Source organism: Haliotis asinina, chromosome 13 (genome assembly GCF_037392515.1).
Source record: "Haliotis asinina isolate JCU_RB_2024 chromosome 13, JCU_Hal_asi_v2, whole genome shotgun sequence".
NCBI classification, from domain to species: Eukaryota; Metazoa; Mollusca; class Gastropoda; order Lepetellida; family Haliotidae; genus Haliotis; species Haliotis asinina.
In genome coordinates this window covers 28,410,336-28,426,029 of record NC_090292.1, presented here as the reverse complement: position 1 = coordinate 28,426,029, position 15,694 = coordinate 28,410,336, and the positions used below count along the sequence as shown (strand labels likewise).

Sequence of the window (15,694 nt, the reverse complement as noted above, 5' to 3'; positions counted from 1 at the left end):
GTCAAGAATCAGTTCCTACCCGATCGTCCTTAGAGCAGAGATATATGGCGGAGCTAGCATGGTTGGAACAGCTGAGGATCCACGCCATACTGTGCACCTTCTTCCCTCCGAGTGTCTGCCCGATCAGATCTGAAAGGAATAACAGTAAATGTCCAAAATGAATTTCTACTGGACCAACGACATAACAAACTGGCTGTTATATCCAACAGATGCTTTGGCAATGTTTATTAATTGTTGTAAAGACCATAGTACCGGAAATGACCAAGTCAAAAACACAATGCCTGTGAGTTTTCTGTATCAGTCGACGTGTTGATTGACACAATGTACTGTTTGTTATGAGGGAAGAGTGTAGAGAAAGGGATTTTTAATTTCGACTTACTGCGCAATTCATCGAGAGTGATGGTGTCATAGTTGTACTGAACGTAGGTGATGTTGCTGTGGATGGCGTTTCGGATGATGGAACTGTTCCTAATCTTACTTGAGACAACCAGCAGTCTAGGTGGCAGCTTGTCCTTTCCTCCATAGATATCATCAATGTCAACTGCATTGTCACGGACAACAATGTAAGTATCATCATCCCCGCTGTCTGCCTGACGACTGCCATTTCCTGTATGTAGTTCCGGCACGGACAGGAAATTTCCACTGGCTGGTGGAACAACTGACTGTGACTGAGTCCGCCTGTGCTTCTGAACCCTGTCGTTTCCATCATGGCTAGCGCTGGATGTCAGATTCTGTAAAGATCTACTTATCTGTCGATCATTGTCATTGCCAGGTGATGTGCTGTCTATGGGAAGTCCTGCAGTCTTGTCACCTGATTGGTTCATGCCCGGTCCTACCAGGAAGCAGTCAGCCTTTCCTTCTCTTCATCCTAGGACGGTGTCTCATCTGTTAAGGAAAGAAGAATTCAGTTGGGTTTAAAGACACACCGTCACACATTTTAAACAATATTTTGGCCTATATTTTATATATTGGGGGAACATGTACTCACTTTAGCTTCCTTTTGATTTAATAAAAGACTTATTATCCCTTCCAACTGGCCAAAAGTCAATAATTGAAACTTCAAGGCAAATACTTTCCAAATAGCTTCTCTGTGGGCTGATAGTATTAATGAGAGAAATGCATTACTATCACATACTATTTTCTAAAAAAAATAACTTGCACCTGGTGCAAATTTGACAAATAACTAGGGTTGTACCAGTGAGTGAGTGAGTGAGTGAGTGAGTTATATGGGTCAATATTGTGACTTCTTTCTCCGTCTATATTCCCAGACTTACAGGCGGCGACTAACGGGATCGGGTGGTCAGACTTGCTGACTTGGCTGACACATGTCATCAGATCCCAGTTGTGTAGGTCAAAGCTGTTGATCACTGGATTTTCTGGTCCAGACTTGTTTACAGACCAATGGCATGTAGCTGGAGTACTGTGAGTGAGTGAGTGAATGAGTCTAGTTTTACGCTGCACTCAGCAATATTCCAGCCATATGGCAGCGGTCTGTGAATAATCGAGTCTGGACCAGACAATCCAGTGACCAACAACATGAGCATTGATCTGCGCAATTGGGAATCGATGACATGTGTCAACCAAGTCAGCATGCCTGAAAACCCGATCCCGTTAGTCGCCTCTTATGACAAAGCATAGTCGCCTTTTATGGCAAGCATGGGTTGCTGAATGCCTATTCTACCGGGACCTTCACGGGTCAAGGTTGTACCAGTAACATACACATAATAACAAAGCATTAAAGCCTTGTATACTTACCAGCGATACATAATTCTATATGCAGGCAATACTTTTAGCTCATAGAGTGATTTCACTTTAGTGTTGAAGAAATAATATTTATGACAATCATGACTGCAGATGACATGTATTGTTGAATTTCATGTCATCAGCATTATTGCACCTTACTATTTGATAATAACTTCATTCATAGGACCGTTTTACTACTATTCTGTATGTTGTCATGAATTGGGTACGATTTAAACGTTGTGATGCACTTTATTTTGTAATCTGTAAGTGTCCATTCTATACCTTCCTTCACATTTCTGTGTAATGTCAGTTCTCAAACTCTTGTCAGTAATCCAGTTATTTGTGGAACATATATTTTTAAACCATGCCTAACTAAACGAGCACTGCTTGCTTGTTACCTGTAAGAAGGGAATAAAGAACTATAAATAATGAACATGAAACAACATGAAACAGGACAAGCTCATTCCAATCGGAAAGAGTTCCGCCGGACACCCCCTCTTAATAATATCAATATTTCCACATTCCCCGGTGTAAAATTCCAACACCGAAATGTGTTAACTGTTTTTATACCTGGTTTTAGTTTATTGACTGCATAATTAGGGTAGGGTATGCATGTCACTTTACAATTTTGGCTTTTGATTGGGGTGAGGCGTACGGAAGGGTCTTTTACCTTCCAGGAAATATGACAATTATTGTTGTACACGTCGTAAAGAAAAATCCACTTAGCAAATCTATTTGCAGTTTCACATACGAGGTTTACTGCAAAAAAAGACACGTGCATACATACGTACATACTGGTATTTAAACAATGATCGAGTATGGAAGACAAAATTCCACGAAAAGTGAACGAAAACAGAAAGCAGTTTTAGAACAAATTAAAGACGTTAAAATAAACTATGACCTAAAACACTTATTTCTAACACACCGCGCCCATGACACGCATTGGCACTGAGTAAAATTCATTTGTACTTTGCTTTTTTGTTGCGTGACAACTCTCTGGGGTGTACTGACTGACACTGAAATACCGTTGAAACAAAGTCGTGCTTTATATCAGTATACACTGAAATCGAAAAACCACACGCACCTGAAACCACTGTAAACAATCCTGCCCTGTCACGTCTCAACAAACCGGAAGTGATGGTCATATAACAACATAGTGCAATATATTCTTTCTGTACAGGCTTAAACTTGAAATACAGTACAGTTCTGCAGATAATATTCCACCAATACATCAGTTTCCTAACATTACATTTGAGGCATACGTTAATTATTCGCGATACATATTTGACATATTAATGCGCACTGGCAAAGTTAAACTGTATTCCCCAGTGTCTAGCGTAGCGTTTATTCTTGCACCATTCGTAACTGCTCGTGTCATTCCGGCAAGGCGGATGTCTTCTTGTTGTAGGCCACGGAAGGAGACGAGTAGTTACGAATGATTCTTGCAACATTGCGCAGACAGTGTACCAGTTTCCAAGTTGGCTGATTTGACTGACGACCGGGATAAGTGACTTGGGTTTTACGCCCGTCCAGCTTCGAACAATAGTGTCAATAATCCAGTATATGTGAAATATCTGACGTTGCACAACCCGGATCTTCAGCTTGACGAACAAAATTTAAACTATACAAAGGATTCCCCGACCACAGCTACAAACCAGCATGAAAATTCGAATATATGGAATCAATCCAAAAATTAAGACATTCATAATTTCATAATTTTCATTATAAACTAATTACACATACATTTCAAGATTTTTTCAAGAAAATATTACTGCCGATCGTTTATGTAAATATGTGCAATGTTATGCGTTCATGATTTTCATCTAAAAATTTCGCCAGTAAACTGATAATTTAAAGTAGATTATTGTTTTGTCAGGTGATATCTGATCTGAACCTTTGCAAAAAAAATGTAGACCTCTACATTGCTATCACAAGTAATGTCTTGTTAATGAAAGATATGATATTATTTTTCATGTTTTCCTAATTTTACTGTTTAATGTCCAACGTATGTACCAGATTGTGGCAAAGTAATTCAGGTGTATGCATGGCTGTGTAGTTCACTTCGAATTCATTCATTTATGGCTATTTAGGCGAGTGAGTTGTTCTACTCTGCATGTAGACAATTCCCGGAGTATCACGGCCGTGGATGGGCCCCACGCAATTTACCTGTGTGGAGAATCGAACCTGGGCCTTGATTTGATGAGCGGTCGCTCAAATCATTACACACACATGCACAGTCCTTCAAGACGACATAATTGTCCACAATGAGGAACGAGGGTATACATATTAACACTGTATTACTACCCTATCATTGAAAGCGGCGTTATTGGAGACTCAACCATCATTTATTTTTCTGTAATGCATTTATGTAGGCGATGGAGTAGCCAAGTGGTTAAAGCGTTCGCTCATCACGCTCTGAGCCTGGGTTCTATTTCCCACATGGGCACAGTGCGTGAAGTACATTTTTGGTGTCCCCTGTCGTGATATTGTTGGAATATTGCTAACAGCGGCGTAAATCCATGCTTACTCACTGAAGCGACACACGTCAGTCAGTCAACGGTTTGAAATAAAATCTAAAATCTATAGAAACAGGTGTTTTCCCGTCATACTTAATTGACATCCTTTCATACTTAAAATCTGGGTTTTGATGTAGTCTAGTGGTTTAAGCGTTTGCTCGTAACGCCGAAGAACCGATGTTCGATTCCCGGCATGGGTAACCCATTTCTGGTGTTCCCCGCCGTGATATTACGAGAGCATACTAAAAAAACTAAACTCTATTCTAAAAAAATTTGTATCATAGTCACAACATATAGTTCTGAGCGTTGCTATGTAGTAGAAAGACTCTACATGTGCCTTAAGTCTCATTCCCTGCCAGACACTTCAGGTCCCAATATATGGCAAGTCAAATCACAATAGAGATACATGTATCAGACAATACAAGTCAAATCACAATAGAGATACATGTATCGGACAATACAAGGTATTTACTCGACCTGTGAAGGTCCGGGTTAGAACTGGTCTTCAGTAGCCCATGCTTGATGCTCATACCTTTGATCACTGGATTGTCGGGTCCGGACTGTATTAGGAACAGACCGCCGACATCCAGCTGGAATATTGCTGGGTGCGGCGTAAAACGTAACTCACTCACTCTATCAATCACTCTATCACTCACTCACTCACTCACTCATTCACTCACCCATCCATCCACCCACCCACCCACTCACCCACTCACTCACCCATTGGGTTTAAACTCGGTAATGGTCAATTTGTTGAAGAAACAAATGCTTGAACTGTTGACACCAAAATTCTACGCATACCTATAGGTTTGGCCGATCCCATGTTATCTGCGTAGACCAAGAACTGTTGTCAGTGCTAAGTATGATGTGGGCCGTTCTTGTGGTCGCCTTGTGTGCAGCAGCAGTTCACGTTGCCCATGGCGTTCTGCCGTACCAGAACACACATCTGGACTGGAGCGCCAGGGTGGATGATCTCGTCGGCCGAATGACCTTGGAGGAGATTCAAGTCCAACTGGCCAGTGGTCACGGTGAGTAACCTAAACTGACGCACAAAATAAAGTACACACTTGGTCCTTTGGAATTATTGCATAAATATTCTTTGTATATATAAGACACAGGAATATTTTCGTACCGTTTTGATTGTGACACAGCATCCCACAGCATCCTAGATTTTAGTTACAACTCTTTGTTTCATATTATTTGTATTGTATTGTATCGCATTGTATCCACAAAAAGAAACGCACAGACGAGAAATCTGTTGCGAAAATGTTGTACATGTATTTTCAAACGTGTATAACTCGTCCACAAATAGACTTTAGTGCATGAAATCTTACTATCAGTTCAGAAGAAGGTAAAGTCTAGTATACAACCAAGTGGTTACTTTTCAATAACGGAGACGCTGAGCGCGATGGTGACGACGTAGCACAAAACAGACGACGAGTTTCCTGGCTCTCAAACCAATCTCTTTCAACCTGTTCCGTACAGTTTGACCGGATATCCTCCGAAGACCAGGTTCTCTGGTTGCTGTGCTCTCACGCGTGGCAGTACCCGAGACGAGTAGTTACGAATGCCGCGGCAGTACGATCACGCAACTGTAGTACCCGGATGTACAGATCTTGGGCTGCAGTGGTAACACGAGCTCTGCCTGTACGGGGACGGTCGTGTGTTATGCAGGCATATTGAAGACTCCGGATTGAACAGGTTGAAGAAGGAGAACACTGTGCTCACTCTGTGTTCATGATGTTTCATGATGTTAATGTTGATGATGTTTCATGTGTTGTTAATGTTGATGATGTTGGTACTGTACACGTCAGGCGAGTCTCCAGCAATCAAACACCTGGGAATCGATAACTACTCCTGGTGGACCAACTGCGGTCGTGGAGATGTTGCTAGGAACGCTACCGGCTTTCCACAGTTTATAGGACTTGGGGCATCCTTTGAGTGAGTCTCTTTGTTAAACTTTAGTGATATGAGTGATAACCCTTGTGTTATTTAACCTCTTTGAAGTGTACACATAGAATGGTCTACACGAAGTTGCTTATGCAAGCAATCACGAGTTTTTTTTACATATTTTCGCAACTGTAGGTGATATTTTTAAGAAGACAGCAGCTAACAAACAATCCAAGAAAAAACCCAAACAAACCAAAAATACCCAACTAAAACCTTTGTCGCCGAAGACCCCGATCCTTACATGGGTACAACGCGTGGATCCGCTGTCAAGCGTTCCATGCCGTGATATGGTTGGGATACTGCTAAAAGCGGCGCAAACCCCGACTCACTTACACACCCAATACACCCTTCAGTGCATGCAATGCCTTCAATGGTTCAATTGGTTTGACATAGGATCAAATTTGATACCATAATACCAGCAAGTGATTGTGATCGGGGTACCAGACTCTGTCAAGGGGTTGATGCATGCCTCGGCATCCCTATTGCTCATGACACCAATCACTGGACTGCCCTGTTCCTAATCAGGTCCAGTCAAAAAGGGGTGGTGAGGTAGTCATGTGGTGAAAGCGTTAGCTCGTCACGGCGAAGGCCCCAAATCTATTCCCCCTTGTGGGGACAATGTGTGAAGCCCATTTCCGGTGCTAGCTAGAATACTGGTAAAGGCGGCGAACCAAATAAACTCTCTCTGTTGTGTCGGAGTTTGATGTGTGGAAATCTAGTATTAAAGTATCAACTTGGTTCCCGCATATACCATATTTGTCATCAGTTTGCGGTAATGTCGTCCTTCAGATAAGCAGAAGTGTATCCGCAGATGTTCGATGATTGAATGTGCAGTGAGCTGAGTGTGGAGTAGTTACACGATAAAACAAACAATAAATGCATGTGATCGTTTTATCGTTTTATCTCATGTTATTTAACATTTAAATGATAAATTACACCACTTGTGGTGTTGCCGAGATCACGTGACTTTGTCTTCAGTGCGGACCTAGTATACCGGATCGCGGAAGCCACGAGTATTGAAGTGCGGGCCTATCACAACTACTTCGTGGCGCACCATGAACGTATCAACATCCACAGAGGCATCAGCTGCTTCAGCCCCAACGTCGACGTCTTCAGAGACCCCCGGTGGGGCAGAGGACAGGTACACACTGTCATTAATCCTCTCAATGCTGCCGTCGAACCCATTCGACAGGAGTGCAGGATAGTGACATCTCCAAATAAAACTTGCAATAATTATTCAACGAGTCGGATTTACGTGTCATATGAATTATGTATGGAATGTACTAATTCTCACCTTTTTAAATACATAATGTTCAATACGTTTGTATACCTTAAAACGAAACGCCCGCGAATTAAAAATGAGATCGCCGAATTTCTCGGCACGCAGTCGAAAATAACGGCCATTGTTGACTTCCAGCGCACCACCATCGTGTGGTACCCAGTCTAATATTTTCTTCATAATGAAATATTTTTTGATAGTTTAATCCATATTTTTTGTTCCTTGACGAAGAGAAAGCCCATAAGTTTCCCATTTTCTAAAAATTACTAACTTTCGGCTCAAATAATTATAAACAAAACCAATCTCAATGTTACATCATCGATTGGACGAACAGGAACGATCATGGCAACGGCGGTAAACAAACAACTCCACATGCATCGTGATGCCGAAGGGAATGTGCCATCCTTTTGACATATCCAACTATTTTATCTGGAATTAATTACACGGTGTTAATAGGTAAATGTTATTGTCTCTGCACAGAAATTACCATATTTAGCGATTTTATTTTGATTTTGTTTGATAAACCTTCCAACATTCACAAAGTTGACAGCCGTAGGTGACCCGAAAGGGCGTGGCCAAACTCGCGGTCTTTCTAAGTTACAAGATACGAAGGTTGTTTGAAAAAACGCGTTCATACGCAGAATCTGAACACATATACATTGAAAGAAAACGACTCAATACCTATATAATGCAGATCATGAAACAATATCACAATATTTGTAATTGTACCCACCCTTGATGAAACCGGAAGCACGTACACGGCATGGCACTCGTGGAAGTAAAATATGAACGAGTTTGAAAACGACCATTGATACATTTTCTAAACGGATTCAAATTCCCGTAAGATCCATACTATACACCAGAATTACCTTTCAGTCATCCTCAGTTATTTACTGTTAGTTGTGTTCAATAGCAGTTGTCATTTGTTGCTTGTGTTGTAGTATTTCTCCTCAAGTTAGCCGTCGATGTGTTGATCTTTAGTTTAGCAAATCCGAAGTCGATGATTTTCGCGGTCTATTTTTTTCGAAGAATGTTCTGACACGGGGAGACTTATAAATTGTCAGTGTGTCGTAACAATAACATTATAATGCTCTGTGTATATCGTCACAAGAAGTACAATTTTGATGATTGAAGATGTCATGAAAAAAAATCATTTTTCCTTGTGCAGAAACGAACGAAACCAGAGCTAGTGTGAGAATGTAACGTACAGTAAATGTATTTCATAAAAATTAATTACTGCTTAGAAAACAACTGTCATCGTCTTAGAGAATCAGTATTTATTTTAGACATTAAAACAGCTAAACACCACATCTTTTGTTCACGAATTTGGAGCAAAATTGAAATTATTTTGTTACTCCAAACGGCAGAGCTTTCGGAGTTAATTCTACCTAGTATAATGCAGGTAATGTTTCAGATCAAATTGTTTGACGTGTGTGCATATTTGTGTAAAAAAAAATCATGTCATGTGGCTCAGTCCGTGGCTCCATAAAGCTTTTAGATATTGCACTAGTGCAATCTGAACTGCAAAATGTACCTCATGTTTATGGCCATACTTTTTAAAGTGTCTATGTTCTTATTTTACTGTTATAACAGACTGATGATCCAAACTCTTGGAGCAGTGATTACACTGACAGTGATTGAAAGACAGACTCATTTGTTTCTTGTGATGAAATTTTATGACGTAATATGAAATTATCATACCAGACCTAGAATAATTTTGTTGTAGTGATGTTTTGAATATGGAACATCAAAACTACAAGTGACAGATAATTAAGTGCTGAGCAGGAGGTGCAACCTGTGTTAGTCTGTGGCATCAAGGTAATCATGTGGTGGCACCAGGGACAAGTAGATTTCTTTTTTCCTAATACTGAGCTCTGCAGTGAGTGGTTTTTGTTGTCCAGTTTGGAACTATTCATTATGATTTCAATTTAGATTTTTTTCATTGCAATACTTATATGACAAAGACATATATATCAAATGCTTCCAGATCTTAAACCAAAGACCTTGGCATTTTGTTATTCAAAGAAGACTGTTCTTGATGTTTCTTGTTTTATGATGGTTTAGGCTATTGAACACTAAATAATTGGAGTATCACCATCAGACACTTCAGCAAACAGAAACAATCCTTGAAAGTTCAATAGACTCATTTGATATTGTGACATTGCTCCTAAACCCAGGAAAAGACAATAAGGTAGAGTAATATATATTTACAGAACATGAAGCCTGTTTACTTTCACCAGAGACAATATAACTTATTATATGTATATGGTTTCTTTTTTTATCAAATGATAACATTTTCTGATAAATATACTGTTACTGCAACAACATAAATGACATTAGTCATGTGCGATTCAAAATAATTCAGTAAACAAAGTGGTACTGTTGAAAACAAAAATAGCTCATCACCCATTTGTATTTGATGTACATTTTGGCATGATATTATAAAGAAATAAAATACACAAAATAATATGTAACATCTATCCATATATTTTATGGCATACATGTAGTTGTATTTAAGAATTGTGTAAAATTGTCAGTTTTCAACATTACTGAAAGACATTAATTATAATTTGGTTATTTACACGTTGCTAATGCATTGACAGACTTTAAGTGTCTTTGCCCTTGTCTATTTTGGAGAGAAAAATAATTGTCATATTATTAATATCAATCAACATATGAAAATATATGAAAAGATTTAAAGTTGTAACCAGTTATGAAACATAAAACATTGACAAATCTATCATAATTATTCAACAAGAACGTTAATTTATTGCATAAAATTATGAATGTAATTCAACTTGTTCTGAAGTGAGACATATAATTTTTCCAATCATGTAATTTGAACGCAATATTTATCAAATCATCTCCGATGTTATGTGAAACTATAACTGAAAATATATTTTAGTTAATAAAACATGTATACTGCAGTTGCTACTACACTAAATCGTCACAAAAAGAAAAGCATGAATGTTATTTTGAAACACAAATGCCACGCCCATATCCGCGCACCTGTTGTTGAGAATGATGTTTGTAAACGTTTTTGTGTCGGACCATGTCAAAAAACAGAATGAGCTAGGATCAACATGCATCACAATTATATCTTTGCTGTCATTATATTCAGTGGACAATAGAGTAATGTGCCTAATATGAACAAACATTCAAATAAAGATGCTGAAAAACTTGCATCGGCAGTGTTGATCGACTACTGTTTCCGGGTCACGGGAGCATACAAGGTCAAACTGGTTCGGCTATTTGCGAATTATATAGTAAAAAATACACCAAGAAAAATCTATGAGCTCTGATTAATCATTTTAGACAGTTATTTGTGCTAAAGTTGGGTTTGTTAGACGAAATATCTCCAACTTTTCTGTTAATATTCAATAACGAATGAATTTCCTCAGACAATCCCTGTCTGTGACATCACATCCGGTGACCTTTGCATTTACTAGAAAACAAGTTAGATTTCACGATCTTAATTTTCATATGTCTCTCGTCATACTAAACGGAAAATGATACATGGAACACTTGTAGAATGAGAAATGCTCCCTCTTTCGCCAGGTCTTACACAGAAGAGTTCTGTAATATTTCTTCTGACTAAAAAAGCTATATTTTATAAAGGAGTTGGACGAAGCGCGCCATGTTTGTTTTTCGTACGTGTAACACGATCTAACACCGTCTTTTTGCGGGTTTGTGCAAAACTTATTGAACCATAACACTTGAAATTTGCACTCATGAATGTTTATAAATCATGTATTTTATTCTGCTATTTTCATGACATGACACGTTTAAATAAACGTAATCGTGCCATTTCAGTGAGACCTGTCATGGCATCGAAAATATGATTTGTTTACGACGAACGTTTTCGATTATTTTTTTCAGAATTAATTTTTAATTTGTCGTCGCGCGGATATTTGCCGATACAAATATACGAAATTAAAGTCAGATACTTATGAAATATCAGTAGTAAGAATATTGAAATCGGTTTGCGATAATTGAACAATTTATACGGCTCCTAATATAAAATGCATCCGGCTGTCAATCGAGCAGTTCAGTTAAATTCAATAAAATTTACTTTATTTATGTTTGTCTTGCAATTAATATCTGTACGTTTGAAATTGTCTGGATATTTTTTGATAATAATGTTTATTTTTCTATCTAGTATTAATGGGCTGAATATTTTTTCAGTTGTTCCTTATTTAGTGACACACCGACTGTTTGAAATCACCCACCCTCTTCTCAGCGCCTTATGCTGAAATTAATTCAGCAGGCTAAAGGTTAATCCTCTCAATGCTAGATCTACCGTCGAACCCATTCGACAGGAGTGCAGGATAATGACATCTCCAAATAAAACTTGCAATAATTATTCAACGAGTCGGATTTACGTGTCATATGAATTATGTATGGAATGTGCTAATTCTCACTTTTTTAAATATGTAATGTTCAATACGTTTATATACCTTAAAACGAAACGCCCGCGAATTAAAAATGAGATCGCCGAATTTCTCGGCACGCAGTCGAAAATAACGGCCATTGTTGACTTCCAGCGCACCACGCCGTGTGGTACCCAGTCTAATATTTTCTTCATAATGAAATATTTTTTGATAGTTTAGTCGATATTTTTTTGTTCCTTGACGAAGAGAAAGCTCATAAGTTTCCCATTTTCTAAAAATTAGTAACTTTCGGCTCAAATAAATATAAACAAAACCAATCTCAATGTTATATCATCGATTGGACGAATAGAAACGATCATGGCAACGGCGGTAAACAAACAACTCCACATGTATCGTGATGCCGAAGAAAATGTGCCATCCTTTTGACATATCCAATTATTTTATCTGGAATTAATTACACGGTGTGAATAGGTAAATGTTATTGCCTCTGCACAGAAATTACCAGATTTAGCGATTTTATTTTGATTTGGTTTGATAAACCTTCCAACATCCACAAAGTTGACAGCCGTAGGTGACCCGAAAGGGCGTGGCCAAACTCGCGGTCTTTCTAAGTGTCAAGATACGAAGGATGTTGGAAAATATGCGTTCATACGCAGAATCTGAACACATAAACATTGAAAGAAAACGACTCAATACCTATATAATGCAGATCATGAAACGGTATCACAATATTTGTAATTGTACCCACCCTTGATGAAACCGGAAGCACGTACACGGGATGGCACTCGTGGAAGTAAAATGTGAACGAGTTGGAAAACGACCATTGATACATTTTCTAAACTGATTCAAATTCCCGTAAGATCCATACTATACACCAGAATTACCTTTCAGTCATTCTCGGTCATTTACTGTTAGTTGTGTTCAATAGCAGTTGTCATTTGTTGCTTGTGTTGTAGTATTTCTCCTGAAGTTAGCCGTCGATGTGTTGATCTTTAGTTTAGCAAATCCGAAGTCGATGATTTTCGCGGTCTATTTTTTTCAAAGAATGTTCTGACACGGGGAGGCATATAAATGGTCAGTGTGTCGTAACAATAACAGAATATTCTGTGTATATCGTCACAAGAAGTACAATTTTGATGATTGAAGATGTCATGAAAAAAAAATCATTTTTCCTTTTGCAGAAACGAACGAAACCAGAGCTAGTGTGAGAATGTAACGTACAGTAAATGTATTTCATAAAAATTAATTACTGCTTAGAAAACAACTGTCATCGTCTTTGTGAATCAGTATTTATTTTAGACATTAAAACAGCTAAACATCACATCTTTTGTTCACGAATTTGGAGCAAAATTGAAATTATTTTGTTACTCCAAACAGCAGAGCTTTCGGAGTTAATTCTGCCCAGTATAATGCAGGTAATGTTTCAGATCAAATTGTTTGACGTGTGTGCATATTTGTATAAAAAAAATCATGTCATGTGGCTCAGTCCGTGGTTCCATACAGCTTTTAGATATTGCACTAGTGCAATCTGAACTGCAAAATGTACCTCATGTTTATGGCCATACTTTTTACCTACTTGCACACTGTCTATGTTCATATTTTACTGTTAAAACAGACTTCATCTGGGAAACAGACTGATGATCCAAACTCTTGGAGCAGTGATTACACTGACAGTGATCGAAAGACAGACTCATTTTTTTCTTGTGATGAAATTTCATGAAGTAATATGAAATTATCATACCAGACCTAGAATAATTTTGTCGTAGTGATGTTTTGAATATGGAATATAATTAAGTGTTGAGTAGGAGGTGCAACCTATGTTAGTCTTTGGCATCAAGGTAATCATGTGGTGGCAAGTAAATTTCTTTTTTCCTAATACTGAGCTCTGCAGTGAGTGGTTTTTGTTGTCCAGTTTGGAGCTATTCTTTAAGATTTCAATTTGGATTTTTTTTCATTGCCGTGTGTATATGGCAAAGACATATAAATCAAATGCTTCCAGATCTTTAACGGAAGACTGCTCAGTCCTTGGCATTTTGTTATTCAAGGAGGACTGTTCTTCATGTTTCTTGTTTCATGATGGTTTAGGCTATTGAACACTAAATAATTGGAGTATATCACCATCAGACACTTCAGCAAACAGAAACAATCCTTGAAAGTTCATTAGACCCATTTCATATTGTGACATTGTTCCTAAACCCAGGAAAAGACAATAAGGTAGAATAATATATATTTACAGAATATGAAGCCTGTTTACTTTCACCAGAGACAATATAACTTCTTATATGTATATGGTTTCTTTTTTATCAAATGATAACATTTTCCGATAAATTTACATGTACTGTTACTTCAACAACATAAATGACATTATTTGTCATGTGCGATTCAAAATAATTCAGCAAACAAAGTGGTACTGTTGAAAACAAAAATAACTCATCACCCATTTGTATTTGATGTACATTTTGGCACGATATTATGAAGAAATAAAATACACAAAATAATTTGTAACTTCTATCCATATATTTTATGGCATACATGTAGTTGTAATAAAAAATTGTGCAAAACTGTCAGCTTTCCACATTACTGAAAGACATTAATTAAAATTTGGTTATTTACACGTTGCAAATGCATTGACAGATTTTAAGTGTCTTTGCCTTTGTCTATTTGAGAGAGAAAAATAATTGTCATATTATTATCATTTAACATATTAAAGTATATGAAAAGATTTAAAGTTGTAACCAGTTATGAAACATAAAGCATTGACAAATCTATCGTAATTATTCATCAAGAACGTTAATTCATTGCATAAAATTATGAATGTAATTCAACTTGTTCTAAAGTGAGACATATAATTTTCCCAATCATGTAATATGAACGCAATTTTTATCAAATCATCTCCGATTTCATGTGAAACTAGAACTGAAAATATATTTTTGTTTATAAAACATGTATACTGCAGTTCTTACTACACTACATCGTCATAAAAAGAAAAGCATGAATGTTATTTTGAAACACAAATGCCACGCCCATATCCGCGCACCTGTTGTTGAGAATGATATTTGTACACGTTTCTGTGTTGGACCATGTGAAAAAAACAATAAGCTGGGATCAACATGCATCACAATTATATCTTTGCTATCTTTATATTCAGTGGACAATAAAGTAATGTGCCTAATATGAATAAAAATTCAAATAAAAGATACTGAAAAACTTGCATCTGCAGTGTTGATCGACTACTGTTTCCGGGTCACGGGAGCATACAAGGTCAAACTGGTTCGGCTATGTGCAAATTATATAGTCAAAAATACACCAAGAAAATTCTATGAGCTCTGATTAATCACTTTAAACAGTTATTTGTGCTAAATTCAGGCGAAATATCTCCAACTTTTCTGTTCATATTCAATAGCGAATGAATTTCATCAAGCAATCCCCGTCTGTGACATCACATCCGGTGACCTTTGCACTTACTAGAAAACAAGTTAGATTTCACGATCTTAATTTTCGTCTGTCTTTCGTCATACTAAACGGAAAATGATACATGGAACACTTGTAGAATGAGAAATTCTCCCTCTTTCACCAGGTCTTACACAGAAGAGTTCTGTAATCTTTCTTCTGACCAAAACAGCTATATTTTATGTAGGAGTTGGACGAAGCGCGCCATGTTTGTTTTTTCGTATGCGTAACACGATTTAACACCGTCTTTTTGTGGGTTTGTGCAAAGATTAATGAACCATAACACTTGATATTTGCACTCATGAATGCTTATGAATCATGTATTTTATTCTGCTATTTTCATTACATGACACGTTTAAATAAAC

General features: G+C 37.6%; 2 protein-coding genes across 2 annotated transcripts in view; one reads left to right on the top strand and one right to left on the bottom strand.

Moving 5' to 3' along the window:
* LOC137259777 (uncharacterized) overlaps positions 1-2,879 on the bottom strand; it is a 51,361-nt gene extending 48,482 nt beyond the window's left edge. Inside the window, exons 1-3 of the mRNA XM_067797391.1 lie at positions 2,828-2,879; positions 380-885; positions 20-129 (exon numbers count right to left, since the gene is read on the bottom strand). Of these exons, the coding sequence (XP_067653492.1) occupies positions 20-129; positions 380-824 (555 nt within the window). The 5' untranslated portion in view covers positions 825-885; positions 2,828-2,879. The remainder of the gene's footprint in view (positions 1-19; positions 130-379; positions 886-2,827) is intronic.
* Positions 2,880-5,115: 2,236 nt separating this feature from the next.
* The window catches only part of LOC137259781 (uncharacterized), a 32,612-nt gene continuing 22,033 nt past the window's right edge, over positions 5,116-15,694 (top strand). Inside the window, exons 1-3 of the mRNA XM_067797394.1 lie at positions 5,116-5,287; positions 6,074-6,200; positions 7,188-7,350. Coding sequence (XP_067653495.1) covers positions 5,122-5,287; positions 6,074-6,200; positions 7,188-7,350 — 456 coding nt within the window. The 5' untranslated portion in view covers positions 5,116-5,121. The remainder of the gene's footprint in view (positions 5,288-6,073; positions 6,201-7,187; positions 7,351-15,694) is intronic.